General features: G+C 41.6%; 1 protein-coding gene across 4 annotated transcripts in view; it reads right to left on the reverse strand.

Annotated features, from left to right (window-relative positions):
- The window catches only part of PANK1 (pantothenate kinase 1), a 44,011-nt gene that overhangs the window by 16,880 nt on the left and 12,826 nt on the right, over positions 1-14,305 (reverse strand). For all 4 annotated transcript variants that reach the window (XM_075935119.1, XM_006121441.4, XM_075935121.1 and 1 more), the window contains one exon: positions 1,517-1,869. In XM_075935119.1, coding sequence (XP_075791234.1) covers positions 1,517-1,869 — 353 coding nt within the window. The remainder of the gene's footprint in view (positions 1-1,516; positions 1,870-14,305) is intronic.

Here is a 14,305-nt window from a genome sequence, read left to right on the forward strand (position 1 = left end):
AAGCTACTTCAACTTCAGCTACATGATTAACGTAGCTGGAGTTGTGTATCTTAATTCAACTTGGTCCTGTAATGTAGACATACCCTCTACTGACAGATGATGTGGGAAAAGCTGAAATTCTCAATGATTTTTTTCGTCTCTGTCTTCACAGACAAGGTCAGCTCCTAGACTACAGCACGGTATGGGAAGGAGGTGGGCAGCCCTCAGTAGAGAAAGTACTGGTTAAGAACATACTAATCTTATGAGCTGCATGTGATGACCATGATCAGATTTGCAGAATAGTTCTCTGGAGACCAAAACAAATGGATCCACCCTCGTGAGTCTGCAAAGGGTAGAGCAGGATAGAAATATCACCTTCCCCTTTTCTAATCGGGCTGGACAAAAATCAGAGATTTTTTAAAAATCATATTTTTAATTTAAAATGGATTTTTATCATTTAAAAACATTTTTCTTTTAAAAAATAAACTGATTTAAATTTAATTTGTTATTTAATTTAATTACATAACATCTGCTAAAGGCCTAACCTTACTACAATCTATTAAAAATTGTTTAAATTAAAACCATTAAAATTAATAAGTTAAATAAAATTAATAAGTTTAAATTGTTTTAAAAAACCATTAAGCAGTATATGTTTGCACTGGTTAAAGACTTGGAACTGTGGCAAGACTTGAGTCTGCAGCAGTGCTAACTCAGCTTTTGGCAGCTTTTTCAGATCAGAAAGAATATTTTGTTCATTTCTGTTTATTCGGCTACTTGAAATCATGGACTATTGTTCATTCAAAGTTAAGAAACTACCTGGGGTTTGATAAAAGGAGGAAAGCTTGTTTTCCTTTTTCAATCTAAGAATAAAAACTAGGTGTGATGAGATCTAATTCTAAACTTTTGAAGGAGATATGTAATAAATCAATTGGTTTTAAATGAAAAATCATATTTTCATAAATGTATTTTTCTTATGTATCCAACAGATCTATAGTAGTCTTATTTAACTAATAAAATAAACATTTAAAACATTTTGGGTGCATTTTTAATTGAAATAAAATTTCTATCCAAATACACCTAGATACAAAATTGAAAAAAAAAAAAATCTAGTAAATAAGAAATGCATTTGGTTAAATAAATCCCCCTAGTTGGCAAGAAAAATACTAATTCCGTGTTAAAGGCTATACATAGTTGCAAAGAGATAACTAGTTTTGAAGATGACCAAAGAGAATCAACCTCTGAGCAAACAACTAAAATGTACAAATGAAAACCAGGATTAAAATTTTTGATTTAAATAAGCAAGCAAACCTTAATTTACATCAATCCACCCCAATTTTTCACCCCTAGGAAGTATCATTCTATACAGTTCTTCCCAATTAGCAATTCTTTAAATTAAATAAGTGACTGTATAGGAATAGCACAAAGAGGTGATTTTATTGAAAACTTTAGTTAATAGAAAGATTTGCCCGTATTTGGTTTTGGAGAAGAACTCACAGCTAGGTGCTCCTTAGTGAGATTATGTGCATTTCCCACATACCGTTCTGAAGTCCTCTTCAAACTTGTAAGCCCCACCTCCAGTGGCACAAAGTGTAGTGTGCAGGCTGGAGAAGTTCTTTTCACTACCCATCTGTATAAATCTATGCATGGCACAGCTGGGAAAACGGATGAAGTGCAAATTCCCTTTGCGTCCACACATGGTCAAGTTTTTCAGTTCAAGATGGACATCACGAATGCCTGTTTTACCATATGCTGTATTGGAAGTCAAGTATTTTCTAATGCTTTTCAGGTTTTCTACTTCTTCCTGTTCCTCTTCTGCTGTAATGTCTTTTGGTTCAAAGTAGACCAGTTTAACCAATGTTCCACCAATATCCATTCCAAACCAAGGGAATGCTGGTTAAGGGGGGGAAAAGAGAGAAATGCAATAAATGTTAGATTATCATATTACATAGAATACCTACAAAACTGAAATTCAAGTTAGCAAAGTTTACAAGATCAAATGCTGACCCTAAGGATTGTTGGACACCTGCATCTAACAATTGCAGATGCTAGACACTTCCTGATCAAATTTCATTCATAAAACCCCAGGATTAAAATAAAACTTCAGAGAAACTGGAAAAAAAAAAAAGCCTCCAGATACTTCCGAAAACATAATTTTCTTCAGAAAAAATAAACAGATGTTACACATATAACATCGCTGACAACATCCATCTTACTCGGCACTAGAGATCACCACATCCTGAAATAGTAGGTTTACTGAATTTCATTTTACTTTGATTTCTAGCATTGCTAATTAAAATGGATTGAGGGAAATGAAAAAGGAACAGGAGAGTGAAGTTTTCAGTCACTTTGGCAGTGCAAGACAGCTATATTCCCTTTCCTCTCTGTTATCCTCCTCTGCTCTTTATTTGCAAAACAAGATCTCCAGAAACGGCATCTGCTATCCCATCTTTGACATCAACAGAACTGCCGGAGCGAAGATGTCTAGTCTGGACAGCTGCTACAAATTTCCTAAGTAACCACACTGGCATGACACATTTTCTTCTTGACAAAAGAAAGGCAGTTAAAACTACAGTGCTGGTGTTTTCTTCAAGATATTGAGACATCATCAGCAAGTAAAAGCATTAGTGACACTTTATTTTAATGCAGTGGTCCTCAATCTTTTGGGGCTGCCAGGTTTTGCCCTGGGTGCAAGAATGACTTGGGCTGGCCCTGGTCACTAGGTGGGCACACATAAATGCCCCGGCAGGCTCCATGGCACCCATGGGCACCGCGTTGGGGACCACTGTTTTAGTGCTTAAAAGCTCATGAACCCATCCCTTAAATCAAACCCCAGTTTCTGGGCAAAGATTCTGTGTACTATTTGTTCCTAATAATCTGTATGCACTGGAAAGACTACCATTCAAACTGTAGTACATCTTCCCTTCACCTCCAGCAAACACCATTGTCCAAGTACACCAAAGGTTTCACTTGGTCAACAGTATGAAAAACATTAAGCATTAGATACAGCAGCCAACCAATTTGTCAGAACAGCCTATTATAGTGTGGATGACAAAATACCCCCACCTGTAATTACCATGAATCAACTACCATTCACCTATTGCTGACAGTGAACCACACTGCCTTTCCCACACAGCAGTGGGGTGCAAAGGCATGTTTGCACCTTAATGTACACTTCTGAACTGGACTGTCCTTGGTAGCAAGTTCTCCTGGCACTATTTGTGCCTTTTCTTGGACACAACCTTTTGACTAACTATCCTGTTAGGGTGAAACCCCCCCCCCCCCCCACCTACATCATGGAAGGCAAAGACTGGGACATGTTCTCTTAAATGTAACTATCAAAAATATTTCTTGTTTCAAAATAAACTGCAGAACTGTATCATGTTAGTGGTTAGATGTTAGATCTTCAACAAGCATTCTGTAAACTACGATACCCACACGAGGAAGTGAGAAGACAGATTGACAGAGCCAGACGTGTACCCAGAAGCCTCCTGCTACGGGACAAACCCAAGAAAGAAACCTACAGAACACCACTGGCCATCACCTACAGTCCTCAGCTAAAACCTCTCCAACGCATCATTAGTGATCTACAACCCATCCTGGACAATGATCCCTCGCTTTCACAGGCCTTGGGAGGCAGGCCAGTCCTTGCCCACAGACAACCCGCCAACCTAAAGCATATTCTCACCAGCAACTACACACCGCACCATAATTACTCTAGCTCAAGAACCAATCCATGCAACAAACCTCGGTGCCAACTCTGCCCACATATATACACCAGCAACACCATCACAGGACCTAACCAGATCAGCCATACTATCACTGGTTCATTCTCCTGCACATCTACTAACATAATATATGCCATCATGTGCCAACTATGCCCCACTGCTATATACATCGGCCAAACTGGACAGTCCCTACGTAAAAGAATCAACGGACACAAATCAGATATTAGGAATGGCAACATATAAAAACCTGTAGGGGAACACTTCAATCTCCCTAGACACACAATTGCAGATCTAAAGGTAGCCATCCTGCAGCAAAAAAAACTTCAGAACCAGACTTCAAAGAAAAACTGCTGAGCTACAGTTCATCTTCAAGTTTGACACAATCAACTCAGGATTAAACAAAGACTGTGAATGGCTAGCTAACTACAAAAGCAGCTTCCCCTCTTTTGGGATTCACACCTCCAGATCAGCTACTAGAAGTGGGCCTCATCCTCCCTGATTGGACCCACCTCATCATCTCCAGCCTGATTCTGGCCTGCATATTTATACCTTCCTCTGGAAATTTCCACTACATGCATCTGACGAAGTGGGTCTTTGCCCACGAAAGCTTATGCTCCAACACTTCAGTTAGTCTATAAGGTGCCACAGGACTCCTCGCTGCTTTTGCAGATTCAGACTAACACGGCTACCCCTCTGATACTTGATATGCTGATGACAGATCTCTAAATGCCAAAGACACACCTGCAGAATGAATCTGGATGCCTGCAGACCAGCCAGAATAATGATTGCTGGCTTGGGACACAAGGATAGGCCACTGAGCATGTGACCTGCTACAGCTTGGAAGATGCCAGGAGAGGTATCTAAATGCCATGTGGCACCCTCCATCTTGTCTCGAGTTCAGCTCCTGATCCCAGATGCAGCCTTATACGGAACAACAAGCCGGGAAGAACCATGGACCCATTCTGACATAAAAGTCTCTGATGTACATCCTAAGATAGTAGAGATGTTATAAACTGCTAAGAGCCTGTATTGAGAACTGGGTGATTCGATACATGTAATGTATTCTCCTTAACAACCTTTCTCTCATGCTTTTCTTTCTTTTATTAATAAACCTTGAGATTTTAGATTCTAAAGGATTGGACAAGAGTCCAAAACATGTAGTCCATTCTGGTGCACTGGGTTCACGTGCACTTAAGTCAGAGAATTTTGTGTAATAGTACCCATAGGGGTGGCACTCGGGCCTTTTCCCTCATAGCTCCTCCCACAAACATAAGGGCAGCACCACCCCAATCCCTTCACACCAAAAGTCCAGGAAAAAGGAAAGAGACTGTGATGCAAAGTAAGGATGTTAAATAACGACTAATTTACTAGTTGAGTAGTCAACAGAATCGACTAATCCATAGGCACTTCCACATTCCTCCTCTGAAATGTACAAGAGCCCACTGGTGCTCTTGAACATTTCAAAGGAGGAATGAGGAACTCTACTAGTCCCAGGCTGCACACAGTGTGCCAGCTTTGAAATGTACAAGAGCCCCCAGTAGAAGCACTTGTACATTTCAAAGCAGAAGTGTTCTCATGGAGCACGGGGTCAGCAGGGGACTTACAGTCTCCCTCTAACCCTGGGCTCCACGCTGTACTGCCACTTTGAAATGCCACACAGAGCCTGGGAAACATTTCTCCAGAGCCCGGGATCAGCTAAGATCTCCCCAGCTGACTCTGGATTGCATAGAAATGCCGCAGGAAGCCCGGGGTCAGCTAAGGAGTCCCCAGCTGACCCTGGGCTACACGTGGTACTGCTGCTTTGAAATGCCACAGTGGTGTTTCAAAGTGGCAGCGCCGTACAAGTGATCCTGGGCTCTGTGCGGTGCTGCCCCTTTGTAACGCGCTGTGGCGTTTCAAAGGGTCAGCGCCACATGGAGCCCAGGTACGCTTCCCCCTCCCGCTTTGCTACCTCTATTATATAAGGACAGAATTGACTAGTCCTTAACATTCTTAATGCAAAGGGCCTGGAGAGTAGGTGGTGGAATACACATCTGAATGAACATCTCAAGGAACAGTCACACCAGGTTACTGTTCTGCAAATGTCCAGCCTTAAGCCATCACTAAGACGACGACATTGATTGCTTGAACACTCTCTGAATGAGCCCATAATTATTCAGGGGACATTTGCAATTCCAGAAAAGGATAAAATATAGGAAGTTATCTAGTTGGAAATGGTTTCTGTTGAGATCAATTTTCTATTCATTAATTTAGTGCAGAACACAAAAAGTTGGCATTATGTACAAAACACTTTAGTCCTTTCTAAATAGATTGCTAAGCAATGTCTGTCTTCTAAGGTATGTTACGTTGCTTCTCTGCACTTGAATATGAATTTAGGGGAGAGGGTTGGAAGAAAATAACCCAAATAAGATTAAACTGAGACACCACTCTGAATAAAAATGTTGGATGCGATCATAAAGCTACTTTGTCCTGGAAGAACAGATATCTGCTATTAAGGCTTATATCCCACTGAGTCTTCTTGCCGATGTTCTAGTCAGAAGAATGAACATAAGAACAGCCGTACTGGGTCAGACCAAAGGTCCATCTAGCCCAGTGGCCTGTATGCCGACAGTGGCCAGCACCAGGTGCCCCAGAGAGGGTGGACTGAAGACAATGATCAAGTGATTTGTCTCCTTGCATCCTTCTCCAGCCTCTGACAAACAGAGGCCAGGAACACCATTTCTATCCCCAGGCTAATAGCCTTTTATGGACCTAACCTCCATGAAATTATCTAGCTTCTCCTTAAACTCTGATATAGTTCTAGCCTTCACACCCACCTCTGTCAAGGAGTTCCACAGGCTGACTACATGCTGTGTGAAGAAGAACTTTCTTTTATTAGTTTTAAACCTGCTACCCATTAACTTCATTTGGTATCCTCTAGTTCTTCTATTATGGGAACTAATAAATAACTTTTCTTTATTCACCCTCTCCATATCACTCATGATTTTATATACCTCTACCATATCCCCCCCTCAGTCTCCTCTTTTCTAAACTGAAAAGTCCCAGTCGTTTTAACCTCTCTTCATATGGGACCCGTTCCAAACCCCCAATCATTTTAGTTGCCCTTTTCTGAACCCTTTCCAAGGCCAAAATATCTTTTTTGAGGTGAGGAGACCACATCTGTACACAGTATTCAAGATGTGGGCGTACCATAGTTTTATACAGGGGCAGTAAGATATTCTGTCTCTTATTTTCTATCCCTTTCTTAATAATTCTTAACATCCTATTTGCCTTTTTGACCGCCGCTGCACACTGTGTGGAAGTTTTCAGGGAACTATCCATGACAACTCCAAGATCTCTTTCCTGAATTGTCGTAGCCAAATAAGACCCCATCATAGTGCATGTATAGTTGGGTTTACTTTACTCTTATCCACATTAAATTTCATTTGCCATTTTGTTGCCCAATCACTCAGTTTGGTGAGGTCTTTCTGGAGTCCCTCACAGTCTGCTTCTGTCTTGACTATCCTAAACAGTTTGGTGTCATCCACAAACTTTACCACGTCACTGCTTACCCCTTTCCCCAGATCTTTTATGAATAAGTTAAATAGGATTGGTCCTAGGACTGACCCTTGGGGGACACCACTAGTTACCCCTCCCCATTCTGAAAATTTCCCATTTATTGCTACCCTTTGTTTCCTGTCTTTTAACCAGTTCTCAATCCATGAAAGGACCTTCCCTCTTATCCCATGGCAACGTAATTTATACAAGAGCCTTTGGTGAGGGATTTTGACAAAGGCTTTATGAAAATCTAAGTATACTATATCTACTGGATTCCCCCTTTTCCGCATTTTTGTTAACCTCTTCAAAGAACTTTAAGGGTATGTCTACACTACCCTCCTAATTCGAACTAGGAGGGTAATGTAGGCATACCGCACTTGCAAATGAAGCCCGGGATTTGAATTTCCCGGGCTTCATTGCATGAAGCCGGCCGGCGCCATTTTTAAATGCCGGCAGTTCGAACCCCGTGCCGCGCGGCTACACGCGGCACGGAATAGCTAGTTCGGATTAGGCTTCCTAATCCGAGCTAGCTGTACTCCTCGTAGAATGAGGAGTACAGCTAATTCGGATTAGGAAGCCTAATCCGAACTAGCTACTCCGTGCCACGTGTAGCCGCGCGGCACGGGGTTCGAACTGCTGGCATTTAAAAATGGCGCCGGCCGGCTTCATGCAAATGAAGCCCGGGAAATTCAAATCCCAGGCTTCTTTTGCAAGTGCGGTATGCCTACATTACCCTCCTAGTTCGAATTAGGAGGGTAGTGTAGACATACCCTAATAGATTAGTAAAACAGGATTTCTCTTTACAGAAACCATGTTGACTTTTGTCCAACAAATTATGTTCTTCTCCGTGCCTGACAATTTCCCATTTGAGTTCTTTTAGAACCCTTGGATGAATGCCATCCGGTCCTGGTGAATTGTTGACATTAAGTTTTTCTATTTGTTCAAAAACCTCCTCTAGTGACACTTCAATCCGGGACAGTTCCTCAGATTCACCACCCACAAAGGACGGTGCAGATTTGGGAATCTCCCTAGTGTCCTCAGCTGTGAAGACTGAAGCAAAGAAATCATTTCGTTTCTCCGCAATGGCTTTATCATCCTTGATTGCTCCTTTTATATGTCGATTGTGTAGGGAACCCACAGGTTTTTTAGCAGGTTCCTGCTTCTAATGTACTTAAAAAACATTTTGCTATTTCTTTTTGAGTGTTTGGCTAGCTGTTCCTCAAAATCTTTTTTTGCTTTTCTTATTACATTTTTACACTTGATTTGACAGTGTTTATGTTCCTTCTATTTATCTCACTAGGATTGGACTTCCACTTCTTAAAAGATGCCTTTTTGTCCCTCTCTGCTTCTTTTACATGGTGGTTAAGCCATGGTGACTCTTTTTTAGGTCTCTTGCTATGTTTTTTAATTTGGGGTACACATTTAAGTTGGGCCTCTATTACGGTGTCTTTAAAAAGTTGCCATGCAGCTTGCAGGGATTTGGTTCTAGTCACTGTGCCTTTTAATTTCTGTTTAACTATCCTCCTCATTTTTGTGTAATTCCCCTTTTTGAAATTAAATGCCAGAGTGCTGGGCTATTGAGGTGTTCTTCCCACCACAGGAATGTTAAATGTTATTATATTATGGTCACTATTCCCAAGAGGTCCTGTAACGGTTCTCTCCTGGACCTGATCCTGCGCTCCACTCAGGACAAATGGCTCTCCTCTACGAGGACACAGCCTACGAACATGTTGCTATTGGGTTGAACAGCAGACCTATGAGCATCACTGCAGAAGAAAGGTGAATACCTTTGAAATTTGTTATATGGGGTTTAAAAATAACCAATTTCCTTGGATGGGAGAGTGTTTTAAAGCTGAGAGTGCAGCTAAATGAACCTGCAAGGACCTAAAAGGAAGAACCAGAAATTTCAAATGCAGTCTAAAATGTCCTGAACCCAAGCTGATGTTGGCCGAATTCACTTGGCTATTGCCTAAATAAAAAATTATTTCCTTTACAGCCTCTTCCCGACTTACGAACCGGTTACGGACCAAGCAATTGGTCGTAACTAATTTTATTCATAAGTCAGACCACACAGAATTACATGCGACTGCGCTGTTCGTAAGTGTGGTTCGCGTTCATAACTCGGGGTCCGCCATTTATGATAGCTTTGGTCATAACTGCAAACGGTCGTAAGTCGACTGTTCGCAACTCGGGGACCGGCTTTATACCTTGTAGCTGGTTTTCTACCACCAGAATTTCCGTAACAATTCTGAGAATCCCCTCTCCCCCTTTGATATAGGAAGAAATATAAGGCAAGGCATATATTAGGGATGTTAAATTTTGATAAGCAGGCGAGCCGCAGCTGGATTAGCTCCCGGGCCCGGCCTTTTAAATGTATTAAGATCCTGCTGGCTCTTAATATATTTAAAAGGCTGAAGTGCAGCAGGGGGAACCTTATGCAAGCCAGGACAACTGATTCCTGGCTCGCGTTAGGTCCCCCTGCTGGGCTCCAGCCTTAAATGTAAAAAAGCTGGAGCACAGCGGGGACCCGGCATGAACCAAGAATCAGCTGGCCCAGCTTGCGCCAATTCCCCCTCTCCCCCCTCTGATTTTTAAATGTGTTAAGAGCTGGCAAGCTCTTAATACATTTAAAAAGCAGAGGTGCAGTGTCTGGGACTGGGCAGAAGCTGGGAATCAGTTTATTCCCAGCTTGTACCCAGTCCCTGCTACACCCCTCCCCCCACCTCCTCTGCCACCTGTGGAGATGGTGCTGGGGGGAACCGGCTTCTAAGCCAGCTCCCCCCAGCACAGGCTCCTGCTCCCCCGCTTGCTGCCTCTGAGAGAAAAATAAATACTGTCTCTTGCTGTAACTATTGTTTGACAGAGGCAGCAAGGAGGGGAGGAAGGGACTAGTTGAGGGACTAGTCGACTATCCGATAAGCTTTTGCTAGCATACATCAGGTCTTCGTCCCAATTCAGAAAGAACATGGAGACCCATGCTGTTTTCTGCTCAGAAACAGAACTGATGACTCTTCCAGTTATCCTCTGCCACAAATTAGTCAACTGAAGAAGGAATGCAACCCCATTCTCAGAAAATGGATCTCAACACTATTCTTTATGTGCCACTTGTGGTCAGCTGAGACAGGCCTGCTGAGGTGATTGGCTAGCTGATTTTGAAAGCCTGGTAAGTGCATTCCTGTGTGCATGTTATCTGACTTGGTGAAGAAGTGCCAACATTCCCTTGCTTTATGATCAGACTGGCTATACCGGGCTCCTCCCTGTTGTTACCATAACACATTGGTGTAGTACTGTCCTGGAGTACACACACTACTGCTCATTGAGTATGGTCCTGGAAGATCCCCCACATATTATATATGGCCTGATGTCCCAGCACCTATTTCATGATCTGTCCCACCCACAAGCCGAGAATCATTGATCATCATTGATGCTCTCCCCAATCTATTGGGCAGGCATCGGTAACTAATGTTCTTAAAGGCAAAGGGACAGTCCCCACCCTACCTTATACTGTCTCACTCACTGCTGCCCAGAGAGTCCAGTATTTCTGGAGGCATTTGTATAAAACTGTGAAACGACTGACAGTTTGGATGATAGACTAACCTCAACTATAGCTGATGTGGTGAAGATGCAGCTTCACATAAATGCATACAGCCATAGAGCCTAGTAATTTTAGACCTACAAAAGCTGTTGTAGAAGAATGTGATTGGAGGTCGAGATATAGGTGCTGAATAGGGATGTTAGATATTGATCAACTGAATAGTTGAGTAACCGCATTCATTCCTATCGGTTACTCAACTATTCTATAGTCCCCGGGGGTGGAGCTGGCAGCCAGTGCATGCTGGCCCCACTCCTGGGGAGCCCCCTGCCACCCTGAGCTTCTGCTGGAGCCCCTGTCCGCTTGAGCCTCTGTCCACAGGGAGCTGGGGCCCCCCTGCAGACAGGGGTTGCTACAGAGGTAGCGTGGGGTGGGGGAAGGATTTGAGTAGCCGAGAAGATTAACGATAAGCCTATGCACCCCCTGTGCTGCTGCCTCTCACTGGCCCTGCCTTCTCCCCTTGCTGCCAAAGGGGAGGGGAGAGAAGGAGAGGATGTGTAGTGTTGATAGGATTAACCCATAAGCCAAGGCTTAATTGTGTATTTAACTACATATTGACATCCATACTCCCAATACATACATGTATTATTATTGTTGTTACTACTTGGTACTTCCTGAACAGCATATATATTCTCTGTAATTTTAGCCTTTCAAAGTGTGCTATTTTAGTGTTTTGACTGGTCTGTGCACTTAGTAATTTTTATTTCTCTTACACTTAAATTTAATTCCGTGAGTAGTGAGTTCTAAAATGCCTAGCCTGTCCTGACAGAAGTAATTATCCATTTGGTAACTTTTTAAAATTATATATTAAATCTAGGTATTTTGTTTCTACCGGTGGTGCACAACAGCGCATGCATCAGTGCTCATAAGAACATGTACTCCACACATGTCTGGAAAAAAAAAATCAAGTAACCATGGTCATAGACTAAGCTCAACTATAGCTGATGAGGTGAAGATGCAGCTTCACATGCTATACTACGTAAAGGCATACAGCCATACAGCCTAGTAATCTAAGACCTACACAAGGTGTTATAGAAGAATGTTCTTGGAGGTCGAAATGTAAGTGCTGAATAGGGATGTTACATCTTTGTCTAGACATGGAAACGGCTTTAAGGAAAAGGGCACAACTATCACCTCTTTGAATAATGCTAGGCAAAATTCTCTACTGAAAGCACTCAAAGAAGAATTATAAATTATATATGATACTGACAATGAAATTCTAAGGGAGATTAGAGAGGCTACCAAATAAAAAATGCTATAATAATGGGGGATTTTAATTATCCCCATATTGACTGGGTACATGTCACCTCAGGAAGAGAAGCAGAGATACAATTTCTTAATGGCTTAAATGACTGCTTCTTGGAGCAGCTGGTACAGGAACCCACAAGAGGAGAGGCAATTCTCGATTTAGACCTGAGTGGAGTGCAGGATCAGGTACAGGAGATAACCATTACAGGACCGCTTGGGAATAATGACCATAATATAATAACATTTAACATTCCTGTGGTGGGAAGAACACCTCAATAGCCCAGCACTCTGGCATTTAATTTCAAAAAGGGGAATTACACAAAAATGAGGAGGATAGTTAAACAGAAATTAAAAGGCAAAGTGACTAGAGCCAAATCCCTGCAAGCTGCATGGAAACTTTTTAAAGACACCATAATAGAGGCCCAACTTAAATGTATACCCCAAATTAAAAAACATAGCAAGAGACCTAAAAAAGAGTCATCGTGGCTTAACCACCATGTAAAAGAAGCAGTGAGGGACAAAAGGCATCTTTTAAGAAGTGGAAGTCCAATCCTAGTGAGATAAATAGAAGGGAACATAAACACTGTCAAATCAAGTGTAAAAATGTAATAAGAAAAGCAAAAAAAGATTTTGAGGAACAGCCAAACACTCAAAAAGAAATAACAAAATGTTTAAGTACATTAGAAGCAGGAAGCCTGCTAAAAAACCAGTGGGCCCCCAAGATGATCGAGATATAAAAGGAGCAATCAAGGATGATAAAGCCATTGCGCAGAAACGAAATGATTGCTTTGCTTCAGTCTTCACGGCTGAGCATGTTAAGGGAGATTCCCAAATCTGCACCATCCTTTGTGGGTGATGAATGTGAGGAACTGTCCTGGACTGAAGTGTCATTAGAGGAGGTTTTTGAACAAATAGAAAATCTTAACAAATCTCTGGGACCGGATGGCATTCATTCAAGGGTTCTAAAACAACTCAAGTGGGAAATTGCTGAACTATCATCTGTAACCTATTTGTAATCTATCCTTTAAATCGGTTTCTGTACCTAATGACTGGAAGATTGCTAACGTGACACCAATATTTTAAAAGGGCTCTAGAGGCGATCCTGGCAGTTACAGACTGGTAAGTCTAACTTCAGTACCAGGCAAATTAGTTGAAACAATAGTAAAGAATAAAATTGTCAGGCACAGAGAAGAACATAATTTGTTGGACAAAAGTCAACATGGTTTCTGTAAAGGGAAATCATGTCTTACTAATCTATTAGAGTTCTTTGAAGGGGTTAACAAACATGCAGACAAGGGGTATACAGTAGATATAGTATACTTAGATTTTCAGAAAGCCTTTTTACAAGGTCTCTCACCAAAGGCTCTTGTATAAATTACATTGTCATGGGATAAGAGGGATAATCCTTTCTTGGATTGAGAACTGGCTAAAAGACAGGAAACAAAGGGTAGGAATAAATGGTAAATTTTCATAATGGTGTGGTGTCCCTCAAGAGTCAGTCCTGGGACCAATCCTATTCAACTTATTCATAAATGAGCTAGAGAAAGGGGAAAGCAGTGAGGTAGTAAAGTTTGCGGATGACACTAAACTGTTTAAGACAGTCAACACAGAAGCATGATAGAAATGTAGCCGTGTTAGTCTAGCATAATATAATTTATGCTATCATGTGCCGAAAGTGCCTATCTGCTATGTACATTGGATAAACGTCTCAGACACTTTGCCAAAGAATCAATGCCCACGAAACAGATATTAGACAGGATCACAAAGAAAAAACAGTTTCTTGCCATTTCAACCAGAAAGGATATTGTCTCAACGACTTGATTACCTGCATCCTGCTTCAAAGATCTTTTAAGACTACACTTGAAAGAGAATCCTCTGAACTGTCTTAAATTCATGCTTAAATTCGACACTTTACACCTAAGCTTAAACAAAGACATAACTTATCTTACCCATTACAAAGATAGCTCCCCCAATTATCACCTCTAATATCATTAACTCCCAGACATTCACCTCCCCTCCTCCCCCCAGTCCTCCTTCTGTTCTGAAATTTGATTTGTCCTTTTCATATGTGTTCATTTTTTAATTGTATCCTTTAGCATATATGGTTATGACAATTTTCTTCCACTATTTGATCTGAGGGTCTGGCCCACAAAAGCTCTTCTTGTTTAAAGTGCTACATAGTCTTTTTTTTTTGTTTCAACACAGAAGCAGACTGTGAAGAACT

Source organism: Pelodiscus sinensis, chromosome 8 (genome assembly GCF_049634645.1).
Source record: "Pelodiscus sinensis isolate JC-2024 chromosome 8, ASM4963464v1, whole genome shotgun sequence".
In the NCBI taxonomy this organism is placed as follows: domain Eukaryota; kingdom Metazoa; phylum Chordata; order Testudines; family Trionychidae; genus Pelodiscus; species Pelodiscus sinensis.